The sequence below is a fragment of the Cotesia glomerata genome, linkage group LG7 (assembly GCF_020080835.1).
Source record: "Cotesia glomerata isolate CgM1 linkage group LG7, MPM_Cglom_v2.3, whole genome shotgun sequence".
NCBI classification, from domain to species: Eukaryota; Metazoa; Arthropoda; class Insecta; order Hymenoptera; family Braconidae; genus Cotesia; species Cotesia glomerata.
In genome coordinates, this window is record NC_058164.1 from 16598633 (window position 1) to 16616627 (window position 17995).

Consider the following 17995-nt stretch of genomic DNA (forward strand, 5'->3'; position numbering starts at 1 on the left):
TGGCGGCATAAAGATAAATTCTTAATCTTATTACTGTATGTAGACGACATACTGATCGCAAGTAATGACGAAGCCAAACTAAACGAAGTGAAGTTTAAATTGAAAAACGAATTTGAAATGACTGATTTAGGTGAACCGAAAGAATTTTTGGGTATATCTATTCAGAGAGACCGCGAATCGCAAACAATTGTACTGAGTCAAGAACGATATGTAGATAAAATGTTAGAAAAATTTGGGTTAAGCAAAATTTATCCTCAAAGAACCCCAATGATTACAAATCAGGTTGCAAACAGAAATCGTAAGCTGAGAGCAGACAACTATGACGACGAGACGCTACACATGACTGAAACGAGCGCTAATATACCATATCGTGAAGCTGTAGGTAGCTTGTTGTATTTGGCAGGTGCTACTCGCCCTGATATTTCGTATGCGGTGAATGTTTTGAGTAGGCATCAGGTAACTCAGATGCCAGCATGGCTGATTGTAAAGGCTCAATAACGACGTGTAGTTATGTTATTCAGTTATATGGTGACACAATAATTTGGAAAACACACAAGCAGAGTTATGTAGCTCTGTCAACTTGTCAGGCAGAGTATGTAGCTATGAGTGAAGCGTGTCAGGAATTGACCGGAATGAACAATTCGCTGAAATTGATTCTGAACCAAGTGTTTTATCCAGTAGTGCTCTGGTGCGATAATAAGGCAGTTCAAGCAAGTGTACAAACGAATGGAGGAAATAAATTACGACACATGACAGAAGTCAGAGAACATTATGTTAAAGAGTAGGTTAATCTTAATTTTGTAAAAATTAGTTGGGTAGCCTCCAAAGATCAAATCGCTGACATATTTACTAAACCACTTCCATTTAATTTGCACCAACGACTGACTGAAAGAATTATGAATGGAACGAAATGATATCTAATTAATTGGACATACTATTATTACAGAAGCCAAATCAGAGGATTGAACGGCGATCTAAAACCAGAGAATCAACGGCGGCATTAAAATACAAGTGCAATTGATTTGATTAAAACATACTGTATTAATAATTTTAAAGCTTATTTTGTAATAGAACTTAAGACTTATAAGATGTAGACGGGAGGGAGTGTTGGAAATACATTGCGCCTACACTTATCGTCTTACATGCGCCTTTGGGCCGCATCCCCCTCCCTTCTAGAACTAGTACTGTACCCCTAAGTGTTTTTGGGTACGTACTCACTCTCTTGCGAGATCACTTAGTGTGTACTACGATATACGAGTGTCTTGAATAAACTACAACCTTATACTCTAACTATCTGTGTTTTTTTTACTTTTGATCCATACCTCCGTCAAACAGATATATTTTTAATAACTAACTTTTGGCCGATTTTCATATATATTTTATATATTTTAGATATATTCAAGATATATTTTAAAATACATAAAAAATACATAGCTAAAAATATAAAAAAAATATATTTTGAATATATATTTTATGTATTTGAAATATATAAAATATATATGAAAATCGGCCAAAAATTAGTTATTAAAAATATATTTATTATACATATTTTTTATATATTTATATATTTTTAATAGATTTTTAATATATTTAAAATATATTTTTTATATATTTCGAAACACATATTTTTTAGATTTTTTTTTTCATGGGGGTTACATAAATACAAGTCATAGTAATAAAAAAAAAAAAAATAAAATAATAATATAAAATCAAATTTTTATACTAAAAATATTAAAAACCAAGTACATAGATCTTTAAAACTTATATACTAATTATATCCAAACATAGTTGCGTAATATGTAATATCTGAAAATAATAACTTCATTATTTTCAGTGACAATGATTTCTTTCTGCATCTATCGGATAGACACGAACATGTCCAGCACCTTTTTGCATTTCTTCTCCTGGATGTTTACAAAGACCACAGCCGTACTCTCCTCGAAATGATTTGGAACATCTTAAATTAGGCCGCTCGACTGAATCACATACTCCGATTAAAATTTTAACTGTTTTTTTGTAGACTCTACCATTAAATGTGTATGATATCCCTTCAGTAGCTAATTTTTTACTTTCTTCGACAAAAGGTGTTAAATATTGATTCATATCAGTTTTATGTTTTCCCAGGAAAATACTAACAAGCATTACATGTTTTTTGCGTTCTTGAGGATGGAGCTCATTAATTGTACATAGCACTGGAGTAATGGAAGTTTGTGAACTTTTGAATAAAGGAGTCCCGTCGACACTAAAATTTAAAGATAATGAGTCTTCGCTCGAGGAATCCAGATTGTATAATTTCCCGTCCATTATGTCTTCAATCGCAAAATAACATTGTTTTTTACGCTGTATTGGGTACAACAAACTTTCATGATTATGAGAGCAAAATTCTTTTAGCTGCTGAGTTATAGGAGAGTATAAGAAACAGTTTTCTGAACGTTTATTTTTTTTTATCGGAATGTCAATATTACATTTCTCACACCTCAATGTACATTCATCCTCAGTTTTACATTGTACTCCAATATATAACCCACAAGTCGGGCATAAATGATGGATTTCGAAAGGAAATGAGTAACTGTCAATAATTTTTTTAAAGTGATACGACGTTGTACAATTAGAGAGTTCATCAGATAAAGAATCTACCAATCCGGCTATAAGTTGGACTGTCTCATTATCTAAACTTTTTTTAACCTTTATGGAAAGGATAAGTAATGTCCTTATCAAAACAGCTTTCGGATACCTGATGGTATTGAAAAGTTGCCGAGCTTCATCAATGCATGTATTCTGATTATCATTGAGAGTTGTTTCTAAATTTACGTTCATTTCTCCTTCAACATAATTATTCGAGTCATTATCACTATCCGCGAAGTCATCTGATAGTTCTGTATCACTGTCCTCGAGGGTGTCAGATTCACAGTACTCTTCACTTGAATCGTATACCTATGAAAGAAAAAGTAAATCTTAATCATACCTTAATAAGCTTGATAAGTATTTGAAAAAAAAAAAATTATTACGAAAATTCCTTGAGGCACGGAAAAATTGCTAGTATCGCAAACGCTTTCTGGATCAGAATCAAGGATGGCTGAAGGAGATGTTAATCTTGGATTCTCAATGAAACTTGATGCTTTATGTGAACCACTAGGATAAGACTAGAAAAATTCCAGATGAATAAAATTACTGGCCAGTTTTCTAATTCGGAATAAAATTCTTTACAAATATTAAAAAATATCAACATAATTTTTATATATAAACATATTGGCAATAATCATTTAATTCTAGATCAAATTTTATCTCGGATTAAAAAATTAACCTTTCAAAAAATATATTAAACAAGTAATAACTAGTTAATTAAACAAATAATTTTAAACAAATAAAAGAAAAAAAAAGTAATAACTTCCATTGTAAAAATTAATTTTTTTTTTTTTTTTAATTTTAACCCCGCTTTTCAGACTTCTGTCTCGATGGGGGTCCGGCCGAGACCGGAAGGGGACTCCAGGCTGATCGGTACATTAAGTTTGGCAGAATAAGTTTGGCGGTATTACATACTTTTTCAGCCTGGAGAGTAATGCGGCGATGGGCCGACTTTGGGGAAACTGCACGCATTTGCCTGTGCCCCACCGGTAGCACAGGGCTTGGGGAAACCATCGAAAAACCCAAACCTGTACAGCCCGGCATGAGTTACGAGCACCGATGTTCACTGAAAATTAAATTTCAGCTCACACCGGGATTCGAACCCACGCCTCACCAGTCCCAAGCAAGCATGACAAGCATTATACCGCTTAGCCATGGGACTGGCTTTGTAAAAATTAATTGTTAAAACTAATCAACAGAGAATTCAAAGAATTGTGACGTAAATGATTTGACATACTTCACAGTCTGCGTTTGAAAATTCTTCCTCAGAATCATCACTAACTTGTTCAATTTGTTCTCTGTTTATCATAAAGGAATGAAATTAATTATTATAATAAATATAACTCATTAATCGTATCGAAAATATTTCAAAAAACTCTTACGAATGACACACAGTTGTAGATGATTCTCTTTCTTTTGCACTCCAATAATTTTTAGTCCGTTTTGGAACTGAACATGAAGCGCCAGGTAAAAGATACCGCTTATAGGGGCCACGTTTTTTTCGTTCCATAATGAAAATAAAACGTTGACTTAATTTATAAATAAATTTATTAATAAACGTGGACTAAAGATAATAATAATAGACAGAAAATATCAACAGTGTTCTACTAACAAGCGGGTATATAACCTCTTAAGATAAATAAATGAAACATGAATTTTCTCGATGGTCGAACCTCACAATTAAAATGAATGAGAAATCAACATTGTAGATTGGTAGAAATGAAGTTCGGTAAGTTAAACAGAGAGTGATTGAGTACCAACTGCAACCTCACTACAGTAAAATATTACACTTAGTTATTAAAAGTAACTTTTGATAATTATTAATTAACAAAAATAGATTGAAAAAAAACGGCAGATTTATTTTTCTATTTGTAGAAAAAAAAAAAATTTTATAAAATTATTAAATTACAATTTTATATGTACATTGCGTTAACTTACTGCCAAATTGAAAGTCAGCATGGCGGGTTCCGGCATCTAACAGACGTTTCATTTAGCGTCTTCAGTCTACATTGCTACATGATTCTAAGATTAAGCTGCATAAAAAAATTGATAAGTTCTGATTTCTCTCGAAAATATTAATTTTGCAAACAATGACTACTAAGAGAAGGTAAAATTAATTATTTTGAATTTTTATGTATCGTGATATTTAACAGTGATGATCGTATATCATAAGTTATGATTCATAACTATACAAGACTACGCCAGCTATTTTTAATAAATTTATAAGATTTTATAGGACAAATATGAATAAATAAAAATATTTACTATGTAATGACAGTATAAATGTCTTTTAGTAATGATAAATTAGCTAAAAACAATAAATATCAGTTAAAATTTCATATGATAACCTTAAAACGTTGCTTGAAATATTTTTTATAATTATAACAATTATTATTATTTATTTTATATTCTATTAAATAACTATATATACCGCTGGGCTATTAAAATTCTGATAATTTTTTAATTTTATCTAATAAATAAATATGGTTACAAAATATTTAAAAAAATGTGTGTAAAAAAATAAAAAGTTTTTAAAAATTTTTAAAAACTTTTTTATAAATAATTTGTTTTCTAAGAAAAATTATACTCACTGTCAGATGTTTGTTAATTTTACTATTGAAATTATATCTTAAATTATAGAGAATTATATTTTTCTCTTATAGAAATTTAATTTGATTGTTTTTCAATCCGTAAATTTATGGATAAAATTAATCATTTAAAAAATTTGATTTCTTAGTGATAGATGGTGGGCCTTGGTGAAGTGGATAGGAGGAGAAGATGATAAGAAAATGACATCTGGCATAGATATACGTCATATAAAAGATTTCGATGTTAATAATTTTTTGGATGAAAACCACGATCCAAAAACTGTATATGTAATTGAGTGGAGAGATACGGTAAAAGAGCCTTTAGGTGGTTGGAAGTGTTACAATGCCATAATTGTTGACAGTTCTCGTAAGAATTTTTTGTATTATTTAAAAAATAAAACTATGTATTTCAGTATAAGGACATAATCATTCAATAATATTTAATTATTTTAGATTCAATACCAGCTTTAGAGAAAAAACTTAAAGCTCTTGAGGGCATCAAGTCACCCGGGCCTTCTCCTAAACCTGAATCATTATTAATTTAAATTTCTGATGAAGAAAACATTCAGGTCTTACATGAAGAAGAAGTTGAGATCGTTAATAATGATACTCTTGAGCCTGAAAACCGTGAAAATGATGAAAATGCTAGGAAAAAATTAAGATTTTCATTAGACTCTGACGCAGATAAAAAAGAAGATGATACAACAAGTACATTAAATTTGACAAGTGCTGTAAGTATTTTAGGATAAAATAAATATTGCATGTGTAAGCTGTGAGTAGTTATAAAGTTACTAAGGGAAATATTTTTTTACTTTAATAATTTACTTTACGTTATAAAAAAAAAAAAATGATTAAATGATGAATTTTATATTGTCACCTAGAAGAGTTCCGTAAGTCAGCAACTTAGAGGTTTTCAAAATCCATCAACATCCAGTGAGATTCCGCAATTTATAACCAAAGAAGATTTAGAGAAAGGTATAACTATGAAAATTAAAAAATATTAAGAAAAAATCATAAATACAATTTTACTTTATTTGTAGCACTGGCAAAAATGAAACAATGTTATCGAGTTCCTCAAGAAGCAGGTGTTTCTTCATCCAAAACTAAAAAATTTAAAACAAAAGAAAAAAAAGTGGTATGTATGTATAATTTAGTCTTAATAATAAGAACATAATTAAAAATGAATTTTAATCTTATCAAATAACAAGTTGTACTACTATAATTATTTAAATCAATAAAATTATTTTTATATTAATATTAAAATGACAGGAACTCGGGTACGAAGGATCGAATGTTTTCATTACTGATGATCAGTGGAGAGATGCAAAAAAAAAAAAATTCATTTACATCAATGGCAACCTCATTACTTGTTTCAACGTTTTCTCCTAAAGTATTATTAATTAGTAACTACAAAGGAGGAAAATCAAAAAATACGGATGAAAAGGCTCAAAAATATCAAGCACTCCATCCAAAAATTGTGAATGCAATTAAAGGTATGATATAATTTTTAAATCTAAACCGACATTTGTATATTACTAACAATAATCTGATAAAAAATTATTAATAATTTCTGTAATAAAAATAATTAATAATTTATATTAATAATCTATTAATAATTTTTATTCAGTCAAAAATAAAAAATTCTTCTAATTGAGGCTACATATTTGTTAGTTGTTTATATCTGTACAGAGTAAAATTTTTCAAATTATTTTGCACGAAAACATTTACTTTGACTTTAATTATTAAAATCTTTTGAATTAATTACCTGTTATATACGATTAAATGTATTAATTATTTTTTTAATCTATTAATGTGATAATAATATAAACATTATAGAAACTGTCAAGCAACACCATGCTGACTTCAAATAAGGCGCTTTTGGCAGCGCAATTAATAATAAATGCGGAAAGTTAAGGGGTGAAAAAAAAGCTAACGATAAAAAAATACATATTGATTGTAATATATGTCATTTTTATTTAAAAATAATAATCATATATTTGTTTGTTTCAGAAAAATAACAATCCGAACGATAATAATAAAAAAGAAGATTAACTTTATTCGTAATATTATTTTTTTTAACATTAAAAAAATTTTATTATTCTTACTTATATAACTTCAACTAATTTTAAAAAGTTCAAAATTACAGTTAAACATATATAATTTTATAATTATTATTTAATTTTAAAACTACTTCTAAAGCATTATTTAGAAATATTCTGATGCATCATTATGTACAATCTTTCTATTTTACATTTTTTTGGATTATCATCTTAAAAAATTATCTTAAAAAATAGACCTTAAAAAATATCAAAAATATAGTAATACATGCAAAAAAATACATTTAAAGTAACTTTCAATACACATATTCTAACATATATCCTAAATATATTTTAAACGTACTTAGAGGTGTATTTCAAACATATACCTGTGTATGTTTTCATGATATTCTGAATATATCATGAATATACATCCCCGGATATATCTCTGAATATATCCCTGTATTAATCCTGATCATATTCCCGGATATATAAAGAAATATATACCATCGGATATATGTCACATATATTCCTAGATATATCATAAATAAATCCCGAAAAAACATTACCGGATATATCTCGAATATATTCCTAAATATATCCTGAGCATATCACTGAGAAATTCGCGGATATATCCTAGGATATATCCTAAGATATATACTGAAGTATGTATTCTAGAATATATGTAAGGATATATGAGTTGTGCATATATCTTCGGATATATCTTTGGGCAAATTTGAGTATATCCGGCATATATTCTAGCATATATAATCGCATATATTTCCAGAATATATGCTAGGATATATATTTTTTCCGTGGGGGGCGTGTGTGTGCGTGTGTGTGTGTGTGTGTGTTTTTTTTTTTTTTTTTTTAGGGGGGGGAATCCTTTTAACGGATTCTAGGCATAGTTGTTTGGCCTGGATATGTGGCGACTCGACGCAGCGTCATACTAAAACTCGACACTAACGCCCCTACACACTAAACCCTGAACCCCTTTTCCTTCTTTCCTTTAATCCCTCATGGAAACCGCCGTCAGGCATTACTTCGTGGAGGGAGGATCTAGCTACTGCTCTTCCTTCTGGTGGCTAAGGTGTTAACTACCTTCCTTCTATCTTCTGCTATTTGCTCTTCTTCTTTCGGTGGAACGCAAGTCTTTAAGGACTTCTGTTGCAAACGTGTTGGTAGCGCTCCAGGCAGCTTCTGATGACAACATTGCTTCCACTAGTGAATCCGGTTGCATTCTCTGGTTCAGGATCCTCTCCAGTTCTTCACGCTGTGGATCGAAACGAGGACATACAAAGAAGACGTGCTCCGCGTCTTCAGCAGCTCCTGGGTAGGATGGGCACTCCGAAGAGTCATCGTGCTTAAAGCGGTGTAGATACTCTCGAAAACACCCATGTCCCGACAACATCTGCGTAAGATAGTAATTGACCTCACCGTGATTCCGGTTAAGCCAAATGTCGATCCGAGGTATGAGACGGTGCGTCCACCTACCCTTCTCGGCAGCATCCCATTGTAGTTGCCATCGGCCTATGCTCTTCTGCCGTTCTTCAATTCTAAGTTCTTCAGGGCTCAGTGCAGTTGACCTTTTTCGTTGGTAAAGGGCCCGTCTTTCCTCTGCTAGAACTCTAAGAGGTAGGGTTCCGGCAATGACGCACACTGCTTCTTCTGATATAGTGCGGAAGGCACTAGCTACTCGTAGGGCACTCAGTCGGTATATTGGTCCAGCTTTTCTCCATGATTCTTGGGTTTCCAGTGCATCAGCCCAAATGGATATTCCGTAAGTGAGCACTGATGTGACTACTGATGACAATAGTAGCCTCCTGATCTGCATTGGGCCTCCGATGTTAGGCATCAGCCGTGCGAGACTAGCCCTCACTACTGACGCTTTGGCACTGACATGTTCCACCTGCTGCTTGAAGTTGAGTCGTGCATCCAGCATCACTCCCAGATAACGGATAAATGGTTGTGATGTGATTTCTTGTTCTCCGACTCTCAACAGAGTTGACCGTCCTTTTCGGCAACCAAACTGGTTCTCTGCTAGGAGTGGATCGACTAAAGCCTCTATTCTTTGATGAATTATGCGCTCGAATATCTTGCCGGCCGTGTCTAACATGCAGAGTGGTCGGTAGGATGACGGTTCTTCCGGCGGCTTTTTCCCCTTCGGAAGAAACACTAGCCGTTGCTGTTTCCACTTCTGGAGAAAAGTCCCTTTCTTCAGGCACGTATCGTAAACGTCCAGGAATAATGTCGGTGCTGCCCTAAGGATTGATTTCAGGCCAATATTAGGAATTCCGTCCAATCCCGGCGCCTTATTATTCCCTACTCGATTTCCTGCCTCTATCAACTCGTCCAACGTGATAGTTGGGATGTCTTCAGAATTGAGCTGCTCCAACTTGTAGGTGAATACCAGCTGTTGGGGAAACAACGTAGTAACAATCTTCTCTAGGAGTTGTGGACATGTAGGTGATGGCATTGGTTGGCATTTCAAGTGGGTCATAACCACCTTATACGGTCTGCCCATGGATCTTTCTCGACTTCTGCGACCAGTTCCTTCCAGCAACGTCTTTTGCTTCCTTTGATGGCTCTGTTCAGTTCTCGACGGGCCTTTTTATACTCTGCCAACAGCTCTGCGGAGTTAGATCGTCTGTAGCCACGCTGAGACTTTCTTCTTTTTTTAAGACACTTTGAGCGTAGAATGCTAATGTGATCGTTCCACCAGTGCACTGAAGGTCTTGAATTTATGCGACGTTTCCGAGACATACTAGCGTCGCAAGCCTGGGTGACTCTTCTCATTAGGTCCTTGGTCTTCTCTTCAGCAGTTTTTACGATGATCGGATTGCAGTCTAAGGCTACTACTAAAGCAGTGGGGTCGAGAGACTTAACTTTCCACCCAACCGCGCTAGCGCTCCTGTTGTCTCTTGTTAGTTTCTGGCCAGTTGATATTTCCCATAGTATCGCACTATGGTCGCTGGCTGTATAGATGTTCAATACTTTCCAAGAAAAAACTCTTCGAGCTAAGCAACTGCTGACGAATGTAAGGTCGACAGTTGAGTTTGCCTCTCCCTTAGTATACGTTGGCGTGTCACTGGTATTAAGAAGGATCACGTCCAGAGTGGCCATTGCCTCGAGAAGTGCTTTTCCACGTGTATTAGTGAACTTGCTGCCCCAGTCTGTTGCCCAGGAATTGAAGTCACCAGCTATTGCCACGGGAAAGTGTTTTCTTGCGTCCTCAGTTAGCCAATCAAGGAAGTCTTCAAAATGCTCATTAGAGAGACTAGGTAGTGCATAGCAACTGTAGAAGCGGAGGCCATCTACCCATGCTGCTACGAAGCCAGCTTCTTTATTGTTGACTGTTCTCTGAAAAGGACATTTACCGCAGGACAAGATGACGGCTTTGTTAGTGCTGTCGGATTCCCAGGGTTGGTTACTCAGATGTCTATAAGGCTCACTTATAAGTGCTACATCTGCCTCTAATTTGCGCACAGTTTGCATGAGCAGGTCATGCGCAGCCTCACAATGATTGAGGTTGAGCTGCACTATCTTCATGTTCTTGGCTTCGTTATCTTCTGGAGCGCTTCTTGAAAGACGGGGCTTCTGTTTGTACCTGCATGGTGAGCCGCCTTTTCTACGCCGTGCCGTTCAAAGCACAGTGCACATTTAGCTGGATTTTTACAATCAGTAATTTTGTGTCCTTCTTTTCCGCACCTTATGCAGAGCTTAGACCGGTCGACTTCGCTTTTGCACTGCGATCCGAAGTGCCCAAAGTGCCAGCATTTGAAGCATTGTATGGGTCTCTTCGTTGCTCTCATTCGGCAATTAGACCAGCCTATCCTTATTTTGCAGTTTCCCTCCAGTAACTTTTGTGCTGCAGCTGCTGGTAGTGATACTGTGGCTGTCTGTGTACCCCTAAAGGCTTTACGGATCTTGATTGCCTCTAGTGGGATTTCACAACTTTCTCCAGCTTCCCTCTTTAGAGCAGTCTGAATATGCTCTTTCGTCGTGTCGTCATCGACATCTCGGATCTCGATGGTCTCCTGTGGCCCTTTGCAAATCACTTTGGCCTCCTCCTTAAGGATGTCCGCGATCGTCTTTTGCAGACCTTGGCCTTTGTCAGTGCTTTTCCTCGAAATCGTAATCAACAAGTCCCCACTTCTGGTCTTGTTGATCTTATCCACAGTTGAACGAACCTGCTCATCTGGGACGTCTTGCTTTATACGACGCAGAATCTCGGCATACTTTGTTTTCTCGGCCGGGCGGATGATCAGTGCGTTGGGTCTGATCCATTTGCGTGGTTTTTTCCGCTTAGGCTCTGGCCTGGGCTCCTTCGGCGGCTGTTTTGAGAGTTGCTCTCTAGCTAGCCTTCTCTTCTCCTTCTTAGACTGTACTTTTACCCAGTCAGTCGTCTTCTTGGGTTCGTCGCCCTGCCCTGCCAGTCGTTGGGGAGGGCTTTTTTTCAACTCCTTCTTCTTTGTGACTTTGTCGGTTGGCTCTGGCGAATCTCGGTCCTTTCTCTTTCCAGACCTTGTGTTAGTTTCACCCTTGTCCTCAGCAGCAGATTTACCGTCACCGTCGGCTCCAGTGTCCATTGCTTCTTCCGTCTCAGTTTCAGTTTCAATGCGGCGTCGTGATGACTGCCATTCCTCGTCCAGTTTCTTGAATCTTCCAAGAGCATTGACTACACCGGTTGTCTTGGTCTTTATCTCCTTGTGGATATTGACCTTAGTTTGGACAAACTCTTGCAGCTCAATGGTCAGCTTCTCAAGGCGCTCCAACGCTTGCGTTCTCTTCATGTCAGCGCTTGCTTCAATCGCTGCTTGTTGAGCATGAAGCCCGTTTCTATTCTTGTTTGTTTCCTGTAAGTTACTCATACTTTTTTGATTTACCAGCGCATCGTACGGAGTGGAGCGGGTTGCCATATCTAGGAACGGGTGTACCCTCGGAGATAGTACTCCTACCCCAGTTCCCTGAGGCCTAGCCGACACTTAGCCAGTCCCGGAATACACGGACGGACTAGACTCGCTCGAAACGGTGAAGATTCCGATCTCTAACACTCACTGCGTACTTCCTGATCAAGGCCCGAAGTGGCTGGCTCCGGATCCACTGCTGCAACTTTCACCCCAGCAGAGCAAGCTCACATCAGCCATGACCTGCATCGTCGGAAACTACGATACAGGTTCCAGACACTCCCAGTGAGTTACAGTAGGAACCAATCGTCTTGCTAGGTCAGTTAGTGTGACCAACCCATTAAAGGGGAGTTTTGTCCACGGGAGCTTATTTTGTTTGGTTATTTTGCTTGGCTCCTACCCGCTGTACCACATCAACTAAGAGATTAAGTGTCATCCAAGGACAGCGAGCGTTCTCCCATCCGCTCGGGGAGACGCGCCCGGTAGCAGTATCTCTTCTGCCCCGAGTGTGTGTGTTTGTGTGTGTGTGTGTGTATGTGTGTGTGTGTGTGTGTGTGTGTGTGTGTGTGTGTGTGTGTGTGTGTGTGTGTGTGTGTGTGTGTGTGTGTGACTCGCTCATAACTTTTCAACGACTAAACTGATCGGAATCTACTAAACGGCGTTTTAAAGAGTTCCCTCAAACTTTAATTTCCTGTGAATTTGAACCGATTCGGACCAATAGATTTTGAGAAATTTAAAAAAAAATTAAAGAAAAAATGATCAAAAAATTAAAAACGTCGGCTAACTTTAGTATCATTAATTATTTATTTAAGATATATGTTTCTTATAAAATAGTTCATTATTTATTATTTATTTTTATTTATTTATTTTTTTAATTAATATTTATTCAAAAATAATATTAATTACGGGAATTAAAAGACAAATATTGTAGGACGAAACTAGATTTTGCTTCCAACAAAATTCCGGAAAATTATTAAAATGGTCTATAATATAAATTTTAAAAAATATAGATAGAATTACTATATTAGATATATAAAATGATTAAGTCTGTATTAAAAAATTATGAACTCAATAAAAAGATACCTAAATATAATAGGTACTACAATATTTATATTTTAGTTCTAATATTTTAATTCATGAAATTACTATTATTTTTGAAAAAATATTAATTAAAAAAAAATCATTATCAAGTTAAATAAAAACTAAAATATTTAATTGACCATTTTTTAGAATTGATTATTTATATGAATAATATATTCCATATTAAATGGTATTTCTATTGACTTTGAAAATAACAATGTTTCGTTGAATACTTTGCAACTAACCTGTATATGAGTTAACTTAGTCATTTAAAAAAATATATCTTTTAATTCTATTCTGTGGCTAACTTCAACATGTAGATTTTCGTGTGACGGTGCTACGCGCGCATCATAAAAATTCACTCTCATCATTTTTTCATAATGCGCCTAAAGAAGTAGAACTTCAAAAATTTTTTCAAATGTGGTTTTTTTGGAATAACTGTTACGTCCCCACCTGCATTCGCAGATGTCTCTGATAGTAAATTCGCGCGCTAATTTAAAACTCTAATAATTATACAATAATTCCGTGAATATTCAATTTTCATAAATAATAATGTAAAATAATAAGTAAAGAATTCCAAATGTTAAATATTAAACATAAAATATTAGAAATAGAAAATGATAAGAAAAAGTGAAACTCAGCCAACACCTGAGTAAACAGAATATTTTTTAAGTTTACATTAACATTTTCTCTCGAAGAATGTTAATGGAAAATCTAGATAGACAAATATGACATTGTAAGACAACTAGCGTTGAGTACAAAGGTATATTCGAGAATATTCAAGGAATGTTCTAAATAAACAAACGATAACGAACGCTTGCGTGTCCTGGACTTTGGAGTTGAGTCAGCGCGGGTCACCCGAGTGGGCCTTGGAAATGCCACGCGCATCAACTCAGGAGAACAGGACATTCGGGGCCCGATACGCAACCCTACTCCTCCTAGAGCGCGGCCCTTAGACGAGGAGATATAAGCAGGGTGCACGGGTAGTTCAGGGCTCTTCTTCTAAGGCTTTGCTTGATCTTAAAGGCACCAACTTAAGTCTATTCATAATTTATACTGGTTGTGAGACGATTAATTCCGGTTACGAAATACCATTACGTACTTCACGGCAGTTGTCAAATCATATTAATTCCAAGTGTATTTTAAATAGTTAAATAAATGAATTTGTTAATTAAATTCACCGAAGTTAGTTATTTCGGAGTTAATTCGAGAACCTCTACTTACGACTCTGGAGGTCGTAACATCTTTATCTCCAGCTTTAGTTGTTCTACTGGTTACCTACAAATCCGTGAGGAAACCGGAACGTAACATAACTTTCGAACGGCTTTACCGATTGATTTCAAAAGCTAATGAGCTTTTAAAATAAAAAAATCACGTTGATTGCCGCCAGCCCAGACAAAATCGGTTAATTCGTTCGTGAGTTATCGTTAACGAAAAAAATCGAAAAAATCGTTTTTTTGGAATTACTTCGAAATTCCTTAAGGCTTTAAAAACTGCGTCAAATGCCACGAACCACGTAAAAATCGGTTCATTTATTCAAAAGTTATTTGGTTTAAAAATTCGAAAAATAGTGTTTTATTCAACTTCCAGCAGATTTTTGAGCTCGGAGAGCTCAAAATAACAGGAAAATTGTATTTTTTAGCTCGAAAAGCTCAAAAACGTCATAAGTGCAAATTGAAGCGCTTAAGTATGGAATTAGCGGGAAGTTTCAGGGATGGCCTTTAGGGTCAACCGTTTTCTTAATTTTTTTTTACAGAGTACCTCTTACTAATCTTAAAATATCCTGAAATTTTCAAGAGGGTGTTTTTTTTTATTCAAAGATATAAATTTCTGAATTTGGGAAAAAAAATTTTTTATTCAAACTTCCTATGATGTTAAGATAAAGAATTATTTAATTTTCTTACTCTCAATCTTAAAAAAATGCAAATATTATCTGTACTACCATCAAGTTGGTCAACAGAAAAAATTGTAAATATTTTTGGCGCATCAACATACATGATAAAAAAGGTGAAAGAAAAAGTACAACAAGATGATATTCTATTTAATCCTGACTAGCAGTTCACCCCGGCTTTGCATGGGTGTATAACAAAAATTTCAAAATTAATTATAATATAAAATGGCCTATATTACCCGGAGATAGTGTAGCTTTCCAACGGTGAAAGAATTTTTTAAATCGGTTTTCAGTAGTTTCGGAGCCTATTTAATGCAAACAAACAAACAATCAAATCTTTCTTTATAATATTAGTATAGATGAAAACAAAGACGACTCTTTACTGATAGCTGTTGAAGATAGAATCCAAGAGTTTTTTAGAAGTCAAAATGTCAGTTGAGAACTACCTGGCAAAAAAGAATACAAATCTATTATTGAAAATGGTCAACGAGTGCAAAAGCAAAAATGGTTAGTATTAGGTAACAACCGAAATTTACCAATCATTTAAACAAAAATACCCATATGATTAACTAGGTTTTTCATAATTTGCGAGTTTAAGACCACCTAAATCTGTTCTTGCTGATGCATCTGGTACTCACGTAGTATGCGTTTGCCTTATTCACGAAAATTTTAAATTTTTATTTGATGGTGCAAAACTTGGAAAATTGCAGCTCGAAAATGAAAGCTAACCGTTATCTTCATATCGGGACTGCATAAAAATATTTATCTGTCAACCACCAACAAATGACTGCTACTTTGGGAAATGTAATAAATGTCCTGGTTCAACAAAATTGAGGAATACAATACAAAATCATCTCAGTGAAAATTTTTTAGATGAAATTACATGTCAACAATGGACTGAAGTAGATCGGTGTTCCTTGGAGACAATTATTAAATTAAGTGACGATTTTGTAGATGTTTTAATATATTCTATTCCAAAATTGGTTCAGTATGACTTCGTAGCTCAACAACAGGCAGAATATTTTCAGCTTACAAAAACACACCTCAAAGTTGAACAAGTACTTGCTGTTGCTGATTTTTCTGAAAATTATTCGTTTATACGTCAAAATAGCATTCAAGAAGTATATTGGAATAATACACACCCTGGCGGATTCGTGGTCACGGTAAAATAATCGTGAAACGACGGTGAATGTACCATAAATGCACAGTGTCGACAAATGATCGTCGAATGACCGTCACTTGACTATCGAACGGCCGTCATTTGACAGTGAACGACGAGTATCATTGTGAAAGTTTTCCACTGTTACTTTTTGATTTTTATTCTGTATAGTTATCATACTTCACTATTCGAAAAACCAAATTTTTACTTGACTTCTCCGATTTTTTACCTAAGTAAAAATCGTAGATCATCGATCGATCGTCTGTCATTTGACAGTCATTCGAAAATATATAAATTGTCAAAAAACCGTAACTCGTTGGTAGATGCACAGTAGTCTGTGAGTGAAACGAGCATGAAACGAGCGTATAATGTCGGTAAGTCAGGAATTTTTTACTAGTCAACAATGAAAAAGTGCTGATTGTATATTTTTTTTTTATTTCATTAAAAAAACTCAAAGTGTATAAAAAGATAGGTAAATGAGAAATTTTCAGTAACTAATCGGGATGAAAAATTTGGAAAAAATATTAAATTATTGTAATTTTGTTTATTTCAAAGTAAAATTATAAAAAATTAATCAGATTACAGGCAATCAACAGAGATCCATCATTTCAATACTTTTCAGAAGAGTTTATGGCTTACAAGTGTTGAATTTTTTTTATAGTCTTAAATGAGAAACTATAATACCTTTTGATTATGAAAAATATAATAATCAATATTGGTTTTTTTTTTTTTTTTTTTTTTTTTTTAGAGACGAAAACTTTAATTTCAAAATTACGGGAAAATTGTTTGTTATCAGGAAAAATTATAATGAGATATTTTTTTTTAACAACTGAATTTAACAATTGAATTTTTAGCAATTTCTTTTCCAGATCTTTTTTTATACAGTTAATAATTTCACCATAATTTCGAAATTAAGAATTTCGTAATCATCAAAAATTTGAATCATTTATTACGATTATTATTTTGAAGTCATGGAAAAAATATAACTTTATTTAAGCTATTTTTATCTGTGCAATGAAAAAAAAATGACTTGGTTTTGACACCTTATGATGTGACTGAATCAAATGTTTCGTGCAGTGTCTTAGATAGCCTAGCTGGTAGAGTCTTGGGCGCGCGACCAGATGAATCGGGTTCGAGTCTCGGTCTAGACTGTCCGCAATATTTTTTTTTATTTTATTGTCCATGATAGTAGCGTAAAATCACCGTATTTGGACAGTATATTGAGCGTACAGTGTCGGTCATAACGTCGTAGATTCACTTGCGTATGCACCGTAAATATTCAATAAATTTATAGTAGATATCGTTCACAACGGTATCCGATGCTGACTGACAGATCGCTCGGTAAGAACGAACTTTATACGGTGAAACGACCGTGAAACAACCGTCATTCGACCGTGCTTTGACCGTGTCGCCGAAATCGCCAGGGCAGGTGACAATTCACCCATGTTATTTTGCCCATTTACAAAGTTTTTCGGATGTCTGAATTTGATCATCAGTCGTTAGCTAAAGGTTGGCTCGACTGGCATTTTGACTTCTAAAAAAACTCTTGGACTCTATCTTCAGCAGCTTTCAGTAAAGAGTGGCCTTTGTTTTCATCAGGAATAAATAATATATCATCTTGTTATACGTTTTCTTTCACCTTTTTTATCATGTATGTTGATGCGCCAAAAATATTTACCATTTTTTCCGTTGACCAACTTGATGGTAGT

The 17995-nt window shown here is 34.6% G+C and overlaps 1 protein-coding gene and 1 long non-coding RNA gene across 2 annotated transcripts; one reads left to right on the forward strand and one right to left on the reverse strand.

The window, feature by feature from the left end:
* Positions 1–1785: 1785 nt before the first annotated feature.
* Positions 1786–4165, reverse strand: LOC123269584. The gene is made up of 4 exons (XM_044735421.1): positions 4008–4165; positions 3863–3923; positions 3009–3143; positions 1786–2934 (listed from the first exon to the last, which is right to left on the reverse strand). The coding sequence occupies exons 1-4, from the start codon at positions 4133–4135 to the stop codon at positions 1831–1833; spliced, it is 1428 nt and encodes a 475-aa protein (XP_044591356.1). The 5' UTR covers positions 4136–4165; the 3' UTR covers positions 1786–1830.
* Positions 4166–4598: 433 nt separating this feature from the next.
* Positions 4599–6726, forward strand: LOC123269586. The gene is made up of 6 exons (XR_006510457.1): positions 4599–4732; positions 5363–5580; positions 5667–5944; positions 6095–6188; positions 6254–6348; positions 6483–6726. It is a non-coding gene; the product is annotated as an uncharacterized LOC123269586 (long non-coding RNA).
* Positions 6727–17995: the final 11269 nt, after the last annotated feature.